The 20,796-nt window shown below is 40.8% G+C and overlaps 1 protein-coding gene and 1 pseudogene across 1 annotated transcript; one reads left to right on the forward strand and one right to left on the reverse strand.

Moving 5' to 3' along the window:
- Positions 1-1,646: 1,646 nt before the first annotated feature.
- LOC147853193 (uncharacterized) lies at positions 1,647-3,922 on the reverse strand. The gene is made up of 2 exons (XM_087333381.1): positions 3,036-3,922; positions 1,647-2,709 (listed from the first exon to the last, which is right to left on the reverse strand). The coding sequence occupies exons 1-2, from the start codon at positions 3,696-3,698 to the stop codon at positions 1,900-1,902; spliced, it is 1,473 nt and encodes a 490-aa protein (XP_087189507.1). The 5' UTR covers positions 3,699-3,922; the 3' UTR covers positions 1,647-1,899.
- Positions 3,923-5,988: 2,066 nt separating this feature from the next.
- On the forward strand, positions 5,989-20,093 carry LOC147853194 (uncharacterized; annotated as a pseudogene).
- The last annotated feature ends 703 nt before the right edge of the window (positions 20,094-20,796 follow it).

The following is a 20,796-nucleotide window of genomic DNA, read 5'->3' on the forward strand; positions in this document are numbered from 1 at the left end:
GCAAGTCTGCATTCTCAAGGCTAGGGGTCATTCTTCTTAGGCTAATGCAATTGTCTTTCATTCCCATATCTATTTCAAACAATTCCAATACAAATTATTCATTTCATGAGGATCGGTATCGAACCATTGTCCAACTCCTCCCTTTCAAGAAAGGTATAAAGATGTAGTTGACATTGTTCACCTCAATAGCTACTCCAACCATAGAATTTTAAAGAACCTAGAGGCCCATGAGTCATATGTTCCACAAGGATCTATGATTTTCATATATTCATGCGAAACCTTCTTCCGAGTCAATCCTTAAGAGATCTTGATGCTACATTGTTGTGTAGCGAGAATCTTAGCGATCAATAAAGCATTTTCAATTCTTTTGGTTCCCAAAAAGATCATGTCTTTTAGAAAGATCGGCTAAATTAAGTTTGGATTTGTGTTTTTCTTACATAGGTTAGGGTTTAGGGTTTAACTAGAGATATGAGTGTTTACTAGAGTCAAAGAGTATTCTTCATAAGACTCTATACTATGGTGAATTATGTTTGGGTAACGTCATTACACCAATATTGGGCCCTTCAAGTTGTAGGAATATTCCAAAATACCTCTACTTGAGAAGATAATAAAATAGGCATTTTTGGTATTTCTCCAAACAAAATGTCTTCATTTAAATTTGATTACAAACTTATAATCCTATAATAATATTCAAGAGGGAACAAATATACTTGTAAAGTTGTATATATATTAGTTTTTGGAAATAACACCTTTAAACTAAACTTCAATTGAACATTTCATATAACTTGCCTCTTAAACTACATGTTTCACACATCTTTGTTACACCATATATTACTTTTCCTAAACTTCATGTCACATTGGTATATGTAAACTCACAACCAAGAAATCTCCAAAATAGTTGACACTTACATCTCAACTATGGCCTAATTGGCATGTTTCCCTCTTTCTATCTCTCAACTCATAATCCAACTATATCATCAAGGTTTCATACAAAACACAAAGATAATGATCAAGTGTTCCAACTCTAGAAGTTAAAAGCTTAGGGATCAATAAAAAAGGAGTAAGAGGACAATCACTAGATTATCATTAATGTGGTGATTCTGGTTTAAATACTCGTGAATGATTATTAGAAGTGAATAATGCCTTAATTTATGCATAGTGGGTTTTGAAATCCATTTAAATATTAAAATAGTAAGTTTCATGAGTAAATTATACGTATGAGAACCTCCTATTATATGATTACTATGAAGAGAGATAGAGGAAGAGAAAAGAATGTTATTTATACTATTAGGGGAACAATACAAACTTCTTAGACTCTAAGTACAAAGACAATTTCGGAGAACTCTTTTTCTTTCTATTACTCTAAGTGACAATAAACTTTCATTCTTCCTTGCTTCTTATACCAAGTCTTTTCTCACTTCTTGTAGACCTTCTATTCTTCTTTCTTCATTCTTTCTTCTTATGGCTTCCTAGTTATAGTTTTTTGTTGTGTTATTCTTGCTTTTTTTTAGATATACTTAAGTCTATGTGGGGTGGTATTTTTATATCAATAATTTTCCTTTGCAACAGTATATTTTTGAAAATCGCTCTTTGTCACCTTTTTTATGAATCTTGTTTTTCAAAATTGAAGTTTTTTATCCATGAGTTTTTTATCTATTTAGATCTTCCTATCCATGGCTTGTTTTTTTCACTTTTTTAAAAACACCTCTGTCTTTGTCCATTCAAGTTCCTTCCTTCTTTGATTATTATAATACTTGAGTCCTTCATATTGAGCTTTATTCTTGGGCATCCTAACATCCAACATACTTGTAACAATATTTTCTTTTGAACAAAAATTGATTTCACAATTACTTCTCACGACATGTTCTTACCTCTTCTCCATTCGCTTCTTCAATAGAATCATGAATCATGATTGCTGAATAAATATGTAGATTTTTGCCCTTGTTTGGATGCATTTAATGCTAATGCCTTTTGAAGCCATGATCTTGTTGGGATGGGGGGAAGTTGGGGCGAAGGAAGTATTGAATGGAGAAAATGGTTATTGTATTGTGGATGAGAATTAGACGCCCTACTCTGACATCTCGTATGGAAACGAGAAATCCCTAAGTTCCTACCCAGATCATACCTAGAGATATATTCATCTATAATATTTGGGGTGTTTTTCTTCACCATTTGTGAAATGGTATCAATCGAACATCTCACATTCCATGGTACAACACAACCTGACTCAAAATGACCTTGGGTTTCATTGTTTTCATTAAGCTTGCTACCATTTATTATCGAACCATTACTGCCTTCAAAATTAATTAAACTGTCAAAAAATATGGCTTTATCTCGGATTGATTGCTTACTTGAAATAGCCTCAAAAATATTCTTGTATATCCTCTGTGGTATGATTGTTTGTACTTCATAATGCTCTTGAGTGGATGATACCATTGGATGACCAGGTGTGGCATCACCACATCTGGAGCCTAATCTACTATTAGCATCATAGAATTCAAGGTCATATTCATCTTCAGTATGATCAACATTGTTCTCAATGGTTGAACAATTGTTATTGTTATCTTCAATTTGAATATAATGTAAAAGAGGCATATTGTCCTCTAAACTTGCATCATACTCAGCATGGTCGTGTTGAACTGACCCTTCCATATCTTCATCAAAACTTCCACTTTCTACCGATGTTCGGGAGTTGAGTATTACACTCATCTACAATCAATATAATAAGAAACATCAATGGATTATGTTTTGCTATGGTATATATTGATTCACTACAATGTAGAACATGAGAAATCACCATTCAATATAGGATTCCTATATTATTGACTGGCCTTGGTTTAGATCTTTAGGGAAGGAAATAATGCCACTTATATTTACCTTGCTTTACGACATCCTTATTTGGTAGTGATTAAACATCAACGTGATAGGGTGAAAGGATCAAAAGTAAAAGCACTTCCGAACACTTGAATTGAAACTATAATCTTTCCCAATGTATTATAATAGCATAAAGGTACTTTAAATGAAAGGTTTCTTACCTCCCCGTCACAATAACGAGAAAAATCGTCATCGTCGTCATCATGAATATTGACAAGTGTCTCAATTGTTGCTTGGTTGGGGCTAATTTCTTGATGTGGCAACAATATAGCACTATCACTTTGTTGAGAAGGAACTTGAATTTTTTGAGAACCATAACGAGCATATCTTCTCCTAACATTAAATACACTAGGCTTCCTATTGCCATGAATAAGTGTGAGATGGGCACGAGCGAGCAATCGTGCAAGGCCAAGAGGAAGAAATCCACAAGAAGAATCATTGTAAACTTTCTGATGAGAGTTCACCTTCTTTGAATTAGATAAATCACTTGAAGTTATTGTTGATGATAAGCACCCTTGGCAAGATGATTCATCACAAGGGTAATCGTTAGACATTTTACTAGAGTAAATATGTTCAGAACTTTGATGAGTGCCATTATAGCCAAATATACAAGGGCAATGATCATGCACTTGATCATAATTAGACATTATAGGATGATAAATATGGTTGAATGCTCTATGAGAGTATTTATGACTAGACATTTGAGGGTGGAGGTGATGCAATATCGAATTAAAGTGCTTACGACTAACTAGGGAATTATAGTTAGTAAGCATAGAATCAATGTTGTGATGGTTTTGGTTTTCATTACAAATAATAGAATGCATGAGTTCTTCCCAACTTATATGATGTTGGTTAAAACTTAATATTAATCTAGTACTTATTCCCCTCAAGGAGTTGTTTCAAAGTAACTTGAGGTGTAGTTAGGAGAGCATTGTGGTGTGAAAGCACATTACATTGTGGTTCCATATTGGAATGGTATTTATCATAAACCTGAAGTATAGATGGTTCCATAATGTAATTTATAGGTTATATTGAGATTAAATGTAATCATATTGCAAATTTTAGAGGATAGATGACAAATAGGGATGCTAATTTGCACTATAAATAATGAAGCCAATGTTGTCCATGTAAGGAGATGTTTACCCCCCTCCCACTTTTGTCAACTACAACTTATCTTTGTCTACACCTTAAAGAAAACAACCTAGAAATGTGGGCCTTTCACCTTCCATTAAGTTATAAATGACTATCATCGATTCCTTTTCTTACTTGCCATTGTATTCCTTGATATATACTTATTACTACAGTGGGTCACTAATACTTTCCAATATATATGCCTTTCTCTCTCTCTCTCTCTCTCCCTCTCTCTCTCAAGATAGAGAGATATCTCTTTAACATCGATGGGAGATCAATTATGATCTATGAGACATGTGTGTGTGTGTGTGTGAGAGAGAGAGAGAGAGAGAGAGAGGGATTCTATTATTGTCCTCAGAGGTCAAATATGACCTATGAGACCAAAAATATTACATTTCATGTGGTACATATGAAAGTGAGTAGCGACTCTCGATGTTCAAGAACTTTACCAATGACAATTGAGAGTGTACATTGTGGTTGTGAGGTTGTGTGTGTGTAGAGAGAGAGAGAGAGAGAGAGATGTGGATAGATAGATTATATTATCGTCTTCGGAGGTCAAATATGACCTCTGTGTGTGTGTGTGTGTGTGTGAGAGAGAGAGAGAGAGAGAGGGATTCTATTATTGTCCTCAGAGGTCAAATATGACCTATGAGACCAAAAATATTACATTTCATGTGGTACATATGAAAGTGAGTAGCGACTCTCGATGTTCAAGAACTTTACCAATGACAATTGAGAGTGTACATTGTGGTTGTGAGGTTGTGTGTGTGTAGAGAGAGAGAGAGAGAGAGAGAGAGAGAGATGTGGATAGATAGATTATATTATCGTCTTCGGAGGTCAAATATGACCTGTGTGTGTGTGTGTGTGTGTGTGTGTGTGTGTGAGAGAGAGAGAGAGAGAGAGAGAGAGAGAGAGAGAGACTATATTATCGTCTTCGGAGGTCAAATATGACCTATGAGACCAAAAAAATTACATTTCACGTGATACGTTGTCGTGAAGAATTTCAGCCAGAGGCGGAAACCAGGAAATATTGGCTACATCGGCGGGGTGCACCATGTGCACTCACCCTCGTATAATTGTGTGAATAATAGGAGTTAAGTCGGGACGAAGAATCCCATGTAAATCGGGATTTATCCCACATTGTAACGCATCCCTCTCCTTGTTCTATAAAAGGAAGGGATGGTCCCTTGTAGAAGGGGTTGCCCATTTTGAGTCTTAAGGGTATACCGTTTTGTGTTTCTTTCTAGGGTTAGCTACATTCTTTCTCTTCTTTGTTTATTTTCTGCTCCTTCTCGAGGAGTCGAGCAGTAACTATGACGGCAAACTGTTAGGTTAGTTTCTCTTCTTTTGTGCGTAGCCGGCTCGCGGCCGGGGTGGTATCTCTCCTTGTTGTAGGTTGCTTCTGCTCGGCCTCCTGTGCAAGACCCCGCTCGGCGCGATGAGCCCGAGAGCTCCCCGACGGCGGCTTGGCGGCAGACTGCTGTTGCGACCTAGCCTACCTCAGTCCGGCTCGGAGTCGGAGTTGTAACTCACTCTTGTAATCATATATATATACAAGGTTGTGCATATTTGTGTCTCTGTCGGTGTCGGGTGCTTTCCCTTCCCTATGTTTCCTGTACATAAGAGGTGTGTGTTGTGTCGGTGTTGCGTGCGTGTTCTCTCCCTCTCTTCCTCTCTCGCGTTTGGTAGCCACCGGTACGTGTCCGAAATCGCTCTGGTTCACGCCACAACTAGTGCAACCGGGACCGGAGAGAAGTCGGCTTCCTACGCCCCGTCACTCCCTAATCCAAGACCCCCGTGGTCCGCCTGGAATTCTACACGTACCCGCGAAACTTCGCGACAACGTGTGAAAGTGAGTAGCGACTCTCGACGTGCAAGAACTTTACCAATGAATGTTGCAATTGAGAGTGCACATTGTGGTTGTGAGAGAAATTCGTGCAAGTATTGGGCTTGGTCGAAGATGTGTGGAAAGCATGGTTGAATATGATCAAAGGCAGAGCATTGTAAGTAAGTGTGATACTGAAACTCTCAAACTTGTTTAGGGCAAAGTGTGCATAGTTGAACACTCTCATCACTTGTGCCCCAACGCCCCATCTCACATCGCAATGCATGTGGGCTAAGTTGCATGGAAGCAATTTTTTGAATAGAAGCCAACAGAATGGGATCTAATATGTATCAATGTGTACAGTTTCCCTGTTCCGCGAAGAATATGGTTTTGTAGTTAGGTGCAACATGTGTAGTATAATGTATGGAGCATGAGCCTCCACATTTTTCCCATGTCATGATACATTGGCATTGCAAAAAGGCCTCATTTACAAAGGAATCTAGTGATGCATCATGAAGCAAATGTGTTGCATCCCATCTACCAAAACACTTTTTCATATCTTGCATCCAACTGAAACACAAAATTTTGCTTTTATGCGTCTTTTGGATCTTTTTGCTTGCTTCCCATGCAATTCTAGGAAGTCGATGTGAGGGACTTTCTTGAACCTTAAGCATGTATTCAACGACCCTTTCCATGGCCAATATCTCAATGGGAACTGATCCCGTGTCAAGGAAGAGGAGGATGTATGGCCACTGTTTGTTAACTTGCTGAAACTTTGTAAGATTTTGTTTTAGACATTTTCAAACTCTTTTCAAGTAGATTTAGGGATGCTACCGCCCCATAGAGAAGCACCGATGTCACCAAAGTGTCGAAAAGGTATTTCTTGAGGACCCAACCCACCCCATAGAGACGCACCGATGTCACCGAAGTGTCGAAAAAGTATTTCTTGAGGACCCAACACTTAATATCTCCACAATTGCATGTGTTCTCAAATGCATGATATGCTCGCTTTCCCACCTCTAAGCGATGTGTAACACATTCATTCCATCTATAATTTGAGGGAACTTCAAGGCCAAGATATTTGAAGCTTTCCACGCATTCAAGTGGCTCATTATTGTACAAAATGCATGGCTTATCTCTTTTTTGGCTCTTCACAAGGATAATCTTTGTTTTAGAGCTATTAACACTAAAATTGGTATGCATGCAAATGTTTTCCAATGCCTTCATAAGCTTTTGTGCATATTCTAAAGTATTTGCAAAAAGCACTACATCATCTACATATAACAAAAGCATAATGACCACATTCCCAATGGCAACTTCTTCAACACATTCTTCCTTTACAAACTTGGTAACCATTTCTTCCAATTCATCAATGCATAGACCAAATAGAGTTGGTGAGAGTGGGTATACTTGCTTCACACCAATATTTTTTGGAGCCCATGCACTTTTGATTCCATTATACATCCAAATAGTTTTTCCATTAATGAGCCAACCATGATGGTTCGATAGTTGTTTACGTTATGATAGAGAGAGAGAGAGGCCAGATGAATGTAGATCAATTGGTAAGGTTGGTCAATGGGGACCAGGTGGAAGAGGTCATCGGTTCAACCTCTACATTCCACAGTGGCATCTAGCGAAATAAAAGATATCTATGAAGTAATAAAGAGGTGAGAAAAATTGGGTTTCGAACCCAAGATGTAGAGCTAATAGTGTAAACAACATACCACTAGAGTAAGCTAATTACGATAAGTAAAAGAGAGAGAAAGAACTTAGATGGATGTAGCTCAGTTGGTAAGGTTGCCCAATGGAGACCAAGTGGTTAGGGGTTCAACCTCTACGTTCCAAAGTGGCATCTAGTGAAATAAGAGATATCTATGGAGTAATCCTAATAGAGAGGTGACAAAATTGGGTTTAGGTGGTCATGTATTCAACCTCTACATTCCATAGTGGCCTCTAGTGAAATAGGAGATATATATGGAGTAATAGAGAGGTGATAAAATAAGGTTTCGAACCCAAGATGTAGTGTTGGTAGTGTAAACAACTTACCACTAGGGTAAGCTAATTATGATAAAGAGGGGGTTTTGAACCAGGATGTAATGCTGCTAGTGTAAACAACTTACCGCTAGGGTAAGCTAATTACGATAGGAGAGAGAGAGAGAGAGAGAGAGAGAGAGAGAGAGCTTCCTACTACATTCAAGAAATGATGGACGTAAATTGGAAGAGGTCTAGCACTATATTAGAATTAGAATTAGAATTTTTTTATCGTCCATAAAGAGGCCTATTTTGACCTATGGGATGACAATGCAAGGGAGAAATCATTGCTTGTGACTTGAAATGCCATGATGTCATGTTGTTAAGAATTAGTTAAGTAATTAAGAGTTAATTAGTACCTAAATATGTGATTAAGTTAAGTGTGGAAGATTATGTGATATGTGTGTGTATGTGTGTGAGAGGAAGAGAGAGAGGAGAGATACACTTATGAACAACACAAGATGGGAGATGAGTAAACTAGAGTGTACATATTATAAAACATCATCAAATACAAAAATACCATCAATGAGGTATATATAGATCTCATGTGAAAGGGTGCACATGTGTGAGGAGAATATAGGTACAACCATGTAAGTCCTATATTAAATGACCTTGGTAGTGGAAGATCTAGAATATCCTACTTAAGTACAAGGTCCTATTTAAGTCGTTATAGTCAACACTTCTAACTAGATTCTATCTAGGTAACTACGAAGTTACATGGTTGACTAACTAACTAAACTAAGTTGAGCTTGATCTCTCAACACGCCCCCTCAAGCTCAAGTGTGAGGCGTGTGACACCCGGCGTTATTTTCGGTGTTGTTCGACTTTCGATGTCGGCTTCTGTGAGGCTTTCGTCCAGCCTTCGGCTTTCTTCGCCGTGGCAATCTCGGGTCTTCCCCCTCAAGCCGGTGACGAAGGCTTGTAGTGTGTGGGTGAAGGCCAACTACTTCCACCCATCGTGGATGATGAGCCGCTTCGGTGGAGCTCTTGGGCTCTTGTTCGGCCGCTACCTTTATCGCGAAAGCATAGTGATGGGCCATATACTCGTTGTAGCCGAGCCGCGTGACGAGGTTCTTAGCTCTAGATGAGTGTCGAAGTTTTTTGCTCGCCGATTTGAGTGCCTTCTTTACTCCGGGTGTCCGCATGATGGGTACACCGAACTCACTATCTAGCGAGGGAGCCGATCCATCCGAATCATTGTCGTCGGGGTGGTCGACTTCGTATTTGGGCATCTTACCATTGCCTTTGTCCAAGTTCGTACTTGGCCGCAACGTGCTTGGGTCGCATGGGGGCTCTTGTGGCCCACTAGGCCTTGCCGTAATCGGACTTTCTTCGAACATGTGTTCGAAGCGATCTCCATCTTCTACCTCTTGTTTGGCGGATTCCGGGTCGAGCGTAGTCGGAGTCGAAGTTGTCTCTGGTGTGTACAAGGATGCGGACTCGTCGAAGACTACGTCTCGACTTACCCAAACCACTCGGGTAGAAGGGTTGTAGCACTTGTATGCCTTCTTCGGCATGAGAATTCTCTACGAATGCCTTCACTTTGGAGGTAGGAGGTGAATTCGTCGGAGAAGTACTCCTTTCCTCCATCCGATCGTAGGCATCGAATGTGCTGACCGGTTTCTTTTTCGACTTTCCCCTTAAGCTTTTGGAAGTGGGAGAACACTTCGCTCTTCTTCTTCAACGGGTAGATCCACGCGTAACGCGAGTAGTCGTCGACGAAGGTTACGTAGTATCGGCATCCGTTGATCGTCGGCGTTTGAGCCGGTCCCCATACATCTAAGTGTATGACGTCAAGGAGGCCTTTGCTTGCGGAACTCTCCTTCGGGAATAGGAGTCGATGTTGTTTGCTGAGTTGACATGCTTCGCATACTCGGTTGACTCATTTCGACTCGAATGTCAGAAGTCCAACGACGACTCCCTTTGTTTGCATAGCTCGAAGCCATTGGAGGTTTATGTGGCCGATTCTCTTGTGCCACAACTTGATGCTTGTCTTGGTTTTGAGACTTTTAGCGTACATTGCCGATTTCACCTCGTTCGAATCGAGGATGACTATTCGGCTGTCTCTTCGCCCCTTCGCTATGAGTCGGCCATCTTTGTCGATGAAGCATCCTTCTTTGTTGAAGCGGACTTGCATGCCTTGCTCCACGATATGGCCGACGGAGACCAAATTCTTCGTTATTGTGGGCACGTACAAAACATCTTGATGCAAGTTTGTTCGCCTTCTTTCCCGAATGGGACATTGCCGATGTGCCAAATGGGGTGCGTGGTGTCGTCTCCCGTCTCTATGAAGCCGGGTCGGTCCGGTGTACGCAAGTCATGAAACCACTCTTCGTGAGATGTCATGTGATGTGAGGCGCCGGAGTCGACGAACCACGCGTCTTCCGAGTTGGAGGCTGACATAGAGTTCGCTCTATGCCTCATTACGAACATTCCGCCACGGTTGCCATAGTCAGAATTCATGGCGTAATTTGTAAACATTTCACTATGATCGTCGTAGTCGGAATTCGACACGTGATTCATGAACATTCCGCTACGGTTGTAAAGATCGGAGTTCGATGCGTAGTTTGTGAGGTGTGGACTTGTTGAAGCCGACTCACTTCTCTTTTTCCGACACTCCGTCTCGTAGTGGCCGATTTTGCCGCAATAATTGCAAGTTGCGGGCCTCGTTTGCCGACCATGTTCAACGTGGAAGTTCCCCCTTCTTCCGAAGGTTCCTCGATGGCTTCCGTGAAGGTTTGACTTCCCTTCGTGTGATGGGCCTAATTGACCTCTTCTACCACCATGACCTCCTCCTCGGCCACCATCCGAATTCGAGAAGAACATTTGTCCTTCCGATGTCTTGGTTTTGGTTTGGATGTGGTTCTCTTCAACCATTAGCATTGATTGGAGGTCGAAGAAGGAAGGAGGGTTTTCTCTCGCCAATATTGCCATCCGTAATGTATCGAATCGTTGTGCGAGGCCGCCCAAGCATACTTGAACCATCTCGTCTTCGTCGATGTTTATTTTGATGGAGCCAAGCGAGTCGCAAATGCTCTTGATCTTGGCGGTCTAGTCCGACACAGACATGTCTTTTTGTCGAATGTTATTCAACTCTTGTTGGAGTTGAAGTTTTTGGGAGGTTGTGTTGGCGGCAAAAAGTTTCTTTAAATTCGCCCATGCCTCTTTAGGCGTCTTGGTGTCTCGAATGTGGCTAAGCATGTGGTCGTGGATACATGTTGCCAAGCAATACATGACTCGACTAGCGGCTTGCTCCCATGTTGCGTAGTCAGCGTTCTTTGAGTTGGGTCTATTTTCTTGAGTGTCGTTGATGTAGCTCCAATACCCTTGGCCAACGAGGTATTAGGTCATCTTGTACTCCCAAGATGAATAATTGCTCCGATCTAGCTTTTCACTAGGGAGCGAGCTACCCATTTGTGTGTTCATGTTGATTGTGTCTTCTCTTCTTTTGCTTTTCTTCCTTCGATCACGTACACGTGCTATGTAGCGGCACTACGGTAGCGGATAGCCGGAATTTGTTGTCGGCGTTTCGAACACACAATTATGAAGAGGCGGATGGGCTTAGTGGATGTGCTAAACCACACGTTCTGATACCATGTTAAGAATTAGGTAAGTAATTAAGAGTTAATTAGTACCTAAATATGTGATTAAGTTAAGTGCAGAAGATTATGTGATATGTGTGTGTATGTGTGTGTGTGTGTGAGAGGAAGAGAGAGAGAGGAGAGATACACTTATGAACAACACAAGATGGGGGATGAGTAAACTAGAGTGTATATTATAAAACATCATCAAATACAAAAATACCATCAATGAGGTATATATAGATCTCATGTGCAAGGGTGCACATGTGTGAGGAGAATATAGGTACAACCGGGTAGTCCTATATTAAATGACCTTGGGAGTGGAGGATCTAGAATATCCTACTTAAGTACAAGGTCCTATTTAAGTCGTTATAGTCAACACTCCTAACTAGATTCTATCTAGGTAACTACGAAGTTACATGGTTGACTAACTAACTAAACTAAGTTGAGCTTGATTTCTCAACACATGTGATTGAGAGTGTCATGACATGTTTTGTTATAAGCAACAAGTAATCTCATTCGAATTAACCACGATAACCCGATGTTAGTTCAAGGTAGACACATTTGGAACAAACTTTTGGTCATGCATTTTATGATTAACAACAAAGGACTTGGTAATATATAAACTTTTATCCATTCATTAGTGTAAGCAATTTACGTACACTTTTCTCCATTTTGGTGGCCGAAAGTGCCAAAAAGGATTGTCATTCTTCGAGGAGATAAGTGGAGTAGCTTTCCACTGAGTAAGAAAATGATAACATTGAGCAACTTTATCTTCAAAATCTCCAATAATACAATCCCATTGTCCCTTTAAAGTATGAACTATGTCCCTTTAATACACACACATGTGACATACATATATACATACATACATACACACACATGTGACATACATACATATATACATACACACATATATACATGTGACATACATACATACATACATACATACATACATCACACACACACACACATGTGCGACGTGTTTATTTTGAGACAAATCATTAATAGGGTTGGCGAGGGAATCGCGGCCCCGGACGGTGCAGGTCGCTCAAATCATGGCACGTGCAATCTGCACCGTCCGATTTGGATAATAAAATATCACGCGACCAAAAATGTTGTTAGAGGTTGCCGAACTACCTATTGTGGTCACCCAACCTACATATTCTGGTTGCCCAACCTACCTATTGTGGTTGCCCAACCTCTGTAATGTATGTGGTCGCCCAATCGAGTTTAAATGTGGTTGCCCAACCTGCCATTTCAGTTTGGTCGCCCAATCGAGTTTTAATGTGGCTATGTGGTTGCACAATTGAGTTTTAATGTGGCCATGTGGTTGCCCAACCGAGTTTTTATGTGGCCATGTGGTTGCCCAACCTTTTAATTGACGACTATAAAACCCTAAAACCTGTCATTATCTCTCAATTTGTCAAATGAGATTGACAGGTTCTTCTGTTGAGAAAACCAATTTTCTTCAAGCGGCTTGCAATCGACATTCCCATCAATCACTTCTATAATTAGTGCCCTACTATTTCCTAGGTATGTATTTGTGTTTGTCTCTACATTTTTTGATTTTTTTTATGTGCTTGGCTTTTTCATGTCAAAATATTAGGGTTTGGGAGAAGGTTTTGGTTGATATTATGATTTTAATGTGATATTATGGCTTGATATTAGAATGATAGGGAGAAGGTTTAGGGTTTAGCATGATAGTATGATTGTAGAAATTGTTTAGGGTTTGTTTGATACAATGAATAAGTTTATTCTCAAAAACTGTTTACAACATGTTTATTGATATGTGATCTTAGAATGTTAATGGTTTACGGTTGGAGTGTGTTGATATTAACTTGATATTGAATTTATTTAGCTTGATATTGATTACTAATGATATTATGATATGAGCTTGATATTGATTATTTGTGGTTTATGGTTGATATTACGATTTTAATGCTTGATATTAGAATGTGGCCCAAGTTTAGAACAAGTTTAGTTCATTGATCATTGAATAGACTTGCAAAAACTTATTGATTATTAATGGTTTATGGTTCGATGTTTTACTTGATTAAAGTTAATATTGTGTGTTTGAGCATTAAATTCAGAATTTTTTTGATTATTTATCTTTTCTTTTCCTTGTATGGTGGTAGATGGTTGCCAGGTCCAAGTACAAAGACTAGTGGGATTCCGATAACGGTGAGATATATCCAACTCAAGAGATGTATGTCACAAACCAATCTCTCCTAATAGTGGTCATGATGTGTGATGCATTCATGCTGATTGATGATTTGTTTAAGGGTTTTTGTTAGAAGACATTGGAGAACTTGTGCGGATGGCATGTCTAAGGGTGGGGAGAGCATGGATCATCTGCCTCGGATCGAGCCGATATAGCCTATGGCAACATTTGACGAAGATGCTCCTCCTGTAGGTATGTGGATTTGGTCTGGTTGTAATATGTCAATCTTTATGTTAATCTTTATGTAACACATACAGAAAAAACTGATGCTACTAGCCTTACCTCGTTGTATAAGGTTGGAAGAGATGCCAATGGGAACAAGGCCCGTGCGTGTATCGTGGCTGAGTATTGTTGCCTCTTGCCAAGTTGGTATCGCAAAAAATGCGACATGGAAACACATTTACTCAGGGCACGTGGAATTGACATAGTCCTACCACGAGGGATGCGAATAGAGGAGGAGGGTACTCCGAGGGCATGCTTTAATAGCTATGAGCGTCAGAGATCACTTAGAAGATTCATGGATCCCGAAATCAAGTACCATAGAAATCGGCAGTCACACATCTGGAAGTCGAAGGTTGTATCCTATTCCCGTTGAACTCCAACTTGACACGGAGGCAGAGTTTGTGGCGCGATTTTTTTATGGACCACGAGATGGCCATCTATGACTCCAAAAAAGACGAGCGGTTGGAGATGTTGAAGAAAAAGATTGCATCCGGTTTGGATTCTTATGTAAGTATGAGCGAGGATTTCATTCTTGATGTGTTATGATATGGCAAGACTCGAACCCATGACCTTATGCTACATAAAATGTTATTTTCTTTTATGTTTTATTATAGAAAATTGATGTATATTCCAGATTTCTCTGGAACATTCTAGAAACTTCAGGAGTATTCCTAAGAACACTATAAAAGGAGGCACAAGGCATTATTTCGAACCAAATCGGTTTAACGCCAGTCTTAAGCCTCCTAGCTATTACTGTACATTCTCTTCACATAATATATATCTTTTCTTATCATCACACACACACTCTCTCTCCCTCCCTCTCACTCACTCTTTCCTTCTCTCGAGAGTTCTTCACCTCTCTTAGTACTAATACTTCTTTTAGTACAAATTCCTTCTCTGTCTTAGTACTGTTCTTGATAGTTTGAACCAATTTTGGTCGTTCTTCCTTCCGTATCTTCCTTTCCTCCTCTTCCTTTTATCTTCTTATTAATCCTCTTATCCTTCCTAGTAAAATGGAAACTATTAGCGCTCAGGAATACCAATCTGTTTTCTCGGAGCTCCAATGCTTAAAAGAGAAATTTGTAGCACTAGAACAAGAAAATCATCGTTTGTTGGGGGATCTTTAACAAATAGCATTGGAAAAACAACAACATGGGGAGCTGACGTTACGTGTACAAAAACTCGAAGCGACTATCATATCATTACAACAACAAGGATCAAGCACTCAAGGGATTCACAAAGAACCCAAGGTCGGTCTTCCTGCAAAATTTGATGGGACCCGATCACAGTTTAGAGGGTTTTTGAATCAGGTACATTTAGTGATAGAAATGCATCCTTCTCGATATCCCACTGATGCATCACGAGTGGGACTAGTAGGCACTCTCCTTAGTGGCTCAACGTTAGCATGGTTTGCTCCATTGTTGGAAAAGGAATCTCCATTACTAAACAGTTTTGAAGAATTTATAAGTAAGTTTAAGGCCTGTTTTGGAGATACTGACAACATAAGGATTGCAATCAACAAAAACCCGGCGATTACGCCAAGGATGATCACGCATTGATGGAACAATTTCATTATGGTTTACGCAACGATGTCAAGGATTTACTCTTGAACTTCCCCGAAGAGCCAAAGTCATTAACAGAAGCAATCAGTCGCGCGGTGAGATGCGACAACCGCCTCTTCGAAAGACGTTCAGAACGACAATTCCAGATTCCGAGGGCAAGATCAGAGCCTACGTACGCCTCACTGGTAGCGAAACCTTTTCCGAGGGAGTCATATAATGCGCCTCCAGTAAGTACTCCAACTCTGATGGAAATTGACACCACACGTCGTCGTGGACCACTATCGGAAGAAGAAAAGCAACCACGCCGAGCAAACCGACTATGTCTTTATTGCGGTGGATCAGGGCATATCGCGGTAAACTGTCCCCATAGGCCAAGAAGGCAGGTAAACCAAATAGTTGCTAGTTCTGATTGTACTAAACCCGAGTCTATTTTAGTAGGGATATCTTATAGTCCTAATAGTACTAATAGCCCAAATCTAGCGAACAAATTTGATGTCCTTAGTCAGTTAGAAGAAGAGTTAAACGACTAAGTCTAGCCAAAATAGGAGCCGTTTGGTTGGACAACCCTAGATCTGTGCAACCCATTAGTGGTTCCATTCCCTCTAAGCAAGTTAGCAATGTGTTCATAGCCCAAGTAACAGTTAGTACTAAAAGTACCCCTCCAGTACATGTCTTAGCACTTCTAGATTCCAGAGCTAATTCTTGCTTGATGGATAGGAACTTTGCCCAAGCTCATCAAATATCACTCAGAAAACTCCTGTGTCCAACCTCTGTAGTAGTCATTGATGGTCGTCCCATTGCTTCCGGAAATATCATAGAAGAGTCAGAGCTTGTTAATATTGTCCTAGATAATCTAGCATGTGTAGTATCATTTAATATAATTAGCATCCTAGAACACCCCATTGTTTTAGGATTACCATGGTTCAAATTACATAACCCAGACATAGATTGGAGAACAAGAGAAATACGGTATCGAAAAGCTCGAGGGTCTACTCATAAGATTGCAACCATTTTGCTACATCAGTTGCGGGAAGAAGGACGCAAGGAAGAAATGTTTCTCTTTGCAATATCAGTAAAGCCCTCAGACACCATTAAAGAGGAGTCCACCGTTCAACTTCCAAAGAAGTATCATCATTATGCTGATGTGTTCGATAAAGTACAAGCCAATATGCTTCCTCACCATCGACCGTATGATTGCCCCATCGATTTACAACCGGGGAAAGAGCCACCATGGGGACCGATCTACAATTTGTCACCAACCAAGCTGGAAGTCGTGGGAGCCTATATAGAGGAGAATTTGGAAAATGGTTTCATTTGGCATTCGAAATCTCCAGCTGGCGCACCCATTTTCTTCGTCAAGAAAAAGGATGGATCACTTTGTCTCGTTGTAGATTACCGTGGCTTGAATAAGGTTACAATCAGAAATAGGTATGCACTTCCCCTTATCTCAAGTCTTTTAGAACGGATCAATGGTGCCAGGTTCTTCATGAAGATCGACTTACGGGGGGAGCCTATAACCTCGTATGGATCCGACCAGGAGATGAATGGAAGACCGCGTTTCACACCAGATATGGGCACTTCAAGTATACAATCATCCCGTTCAGCCTCACTAATGCGACAACAGTCTTCCAGCACATGGCAAATGATATATTCCGAGATCTCTTGGATGTTTGTTTGATCATCTATTTGGATGATCTACTGGTTTATTCGAAGACCCAAGAAGAGCATGATTCTCATGTACTGTTAGTACTAAAATGACTACGAGAACATGGTCTTTATGCAAAGCTGGAAAAATGTAGTTTTGGGTGCAACCAGGTGGAATTTTGGGCTATGTCATTTCCTCGGAAGACATCTCCATGAACCTAGCTAAGGTCAAAACTGTGGTAGTGTGGCAGACTCCGTGTTCGATGCGAGATGTGCAATGCTTTTTAGGCTTTGCCAATTTTCACCGGAAGTTCATACAAGATTATTCAAAGCTTGTTCTTCCTCTCACACAGCTTACCAGGAAGGGACAATCGTTCGTTTGGTCTAAAGAAGCAGACATGGGTTTCGAGAGTCTTAAAAAGGCATTTACATCGGCTCCAATTCTAGCTCATGTCGATCCGAAAAAACAATTCATTATCGAAGCAAACACATCAGATTTCGCATTGGGGAGCATTCTGTCACAACGGGGTAATGATGAGAAGCTACATCCTGTGGCTTTTCACTCACGCAAGTTTGACGCTGCAGAAATCAACTACGAAATTCATGATAAGGAGCTATTGGCAATAGTGGACGCTTTTACACAATGGAGGCATTTTCTAGAGGGATCCTCTCATCAAGTCACCATATTCAATGACCACAAAAACCTTGCCTACTTTCAAGACACTCGTGTGTTAAATCGACGTCAAGCTCGGTGGGCGCAGTTCCTGATGCATTTCAACTTCAAAATTACATATCGTTCGGGGAAGCACCAAGGGAAGGTAGATGCATTATCACGGCATTCGTACCTAGCACCGCGTCCCGGCAAGCCAGCTTTTGATAACAAAAAGCAAGTAATCTTGGGACCGACACGACTGCAAGCAACACAGGTCTTTGGCATGCTAATGGATTCCCATGTTATCGATACTATACGTGAGGACTTGAAGACCGATGATTTCGCCCAAGCCATTCTAGCACAAATTGACCCCTCTCGAGCATCTTGGTCACAGTCGCAACCACCAGGTACGGACTATCGGCAATTCAAATACCATGATGGATTACTATTCTTTAATGAACTCTTGTATGTTCCTAATGGTTCTTGCTGCCTTCGAGTAGTCCAAAACTTTCATGACACATATACAGCTGGGCATTTTGGTGGCCTAGTATGCGACAATTTGTCAAAGATTTTGTTCGAACTTGTGATACATGCTACAGAGCGAAAATGCCAAGGCATCATCCATATGGTTGATTAGAACCATTATCAATTCCAAGCAAGCCATGGCAATCCATTGCTCTAGACTTCATCACAGATCTTCCAGTCTCTAAGGGGTTCAATGCGATTGTAACAGTCATAGATCGATATACGAAGATGGCTCATTTCTTGCCATGTACTTAGGAAATATCCAGTGAAGAAACCGTTGAAATTGTCATGCGTGAAGTATGTCGGCATCATGGCCTTCCCGATAGTATCATCAGCGACCATGGACCCTAGTTTGTATCGAAATTCTGGAAGGAGCTTTTTAAAATGCCCAAGCTCACGTGTAACCTCTCCTCCGGCTACTACGCACAAACGGATGGCCAAGCAGAACGAACAAATCAAACACTAGAGCAGTATCTTCGGTGCTTTCTAAGCTATCATCAGGACGATTGGGTAGATATTCTCCACTTCGCCGAATTTTCCGACAATAACTCTGTCCACGCATCGACTAAAGTTACGCCATTTTATGCTTATACGGGTTCTCACCCCCGGTGGTGTTTATTTGAAACTCCAAAGTTGTCCACGAATCCTTGCACAGAGGATCGTTTAGAGCGGTTACGCAAGATACAAGCCGATTTATCTACTCATCTCCAACAAGATCAACAAACACACAAGGTTTATGCGGATCGTCATCGACTTCCATCTAGTTTTAACATTGGAGATCGGGTATGGCTACTACGACGACACATCAAGACTACTCGTCCATGCGAGAAGTTGGATTATCGGCGATGAGGTCCTTTCCGTATTATAGGAAAGATTAATGATATCGCTTTTCGTCTCAATCTACCTCCGCAACTTTGGATACATCTGGTGTTTCATAGTTCTCTCCTCGAACCCTATCAAGAGAACACCATCCCAGGACGTATTACACAACCTCCACCCCCAATCGAGCTTGAAGATGGACCTGAGTACGAGGTTGCCGCCATCCTTGATTCCAAGATTGTTCGCAACAAGCTCTATTATCTAGTCGATTGGCTAGGATATAGTCCCAGCGAGTGTACTTGGGAACCGATAAAGAATGTGACTATTGCTCGTGCTCTTCTTGAAGACTTCCATTGTCAATATCCAGACAAACCGGGTCCTCAATCCAAAACGACTCGTGACACTCGTCGTTTTAAAGGGGGGATAGTGTCATGATATGGCAAGACTCGAACCCATGACCTTATTTTATAGAAAATTGATGTATATTCCAGATTTTTGTGGAACATTCTAGAAACTTCTGGAGTATTCCCGAGAACACTATGAAAGGAGGCACAAGGCATTATTTCGAACCAAATTGGTTCAACGCCAGTCTTAAGCCTCCTAGCTATTATTGTACATTCTGTTCACATAATATATATCTTTTCTTATCATCACTCTCTCTTGATCTCTCGATCTCTCTCTCCCTCCCTCTCACTCACTCTTTCCTTCTCTCGAGAGTTCTTCACCTCTCTTAGTACTAATACTTCTTTTAGTACAAATTCCTTCTCTGTCTTAGTATTGTTCTTGACATGATATGTGTTGGAGGGTTTATTGGCAGAATTTAGATAATAACACGTGTCTTATTGTGGTGAAACAGTGTAAGAAGGCGGGGATATCCACCAAAGAGGGTGGTGTGTCCACTGATGTGGGTGAGGCTCTAAAACCATCCGAGGGTGGTGTGTTCACTAATGTGGGTGAGGCTCTAAACCCATCTGAGGGTGGTGTGGCCACTCCACCGAGATGAAGATGACCAAAGATGCAAGTCTGATGGAAGGAGGTCGCGTCAAACACTAATGTTGGCCTCCTAACATCAGATTCAGATGGTGTGGCATCGAATGTGGCCACAATACAAATTGAGCATGCCAAGGTGGTTAGAATGTGGATCCAAACACCAGACAAACACTTTTCCAAGTTGTTTTTTTGTGAAATATAAAATTGTATCCTCTTAAAAGACATTGTGTGTGAGATTTGCATGCAAGTACCAGCTGAAGTGCCAATGACTCGATATGGCCATTGACATTACAGAGTCAGATCTGGAGACCATGTGCATGGAAGGAGAAATGGCATCAACATGGACGATGACATTATTCACGTTGTATATGGAGTACTCGTTACCACTTGAGGTGACTAAATGGTTCACCATTGTTGACCCACTATGGGTGCAACTACACAAGCAAACGACGAAGGGCCAAGACATCCTTCGGAAGGTGGCTAAACGTGATTTTATCTTCATTCCGATCGTGGTTCAGGGCCATTGGGTGTTGTGGACAAAGACACGACAGAAGGTTTCCAAGCTGACCAACAAAGTAGTCTTCTGCGATCCACTAAACAACATGGCGACTAGCAATGTGTGGAGTCTTGCAGAGATTGCGATTTGGACACATTTCATCTGAACCGTTAGACCACACCATTGTAGCCGAGGGTCGATATCATGTATTACACATCCC

This window comes from Azolla caroliniana, unplaced genomic scaffold, assembly GCF_043228905.1.
Source record: "Azolla caroliniana isolate FFs.n. ecotype wild unplaced genomic scaffold, voAzoCaro1.0.p SCAF_17, whole genome shotgun sequence".
In the NCBI taxonomy this organism is placed as follows: Eukaryota; Viridiplantae; Streptophyta; class Polypodiopsida; order Salviniales; family Salviniaceae; genus Azolla; species Azolla caroliniana.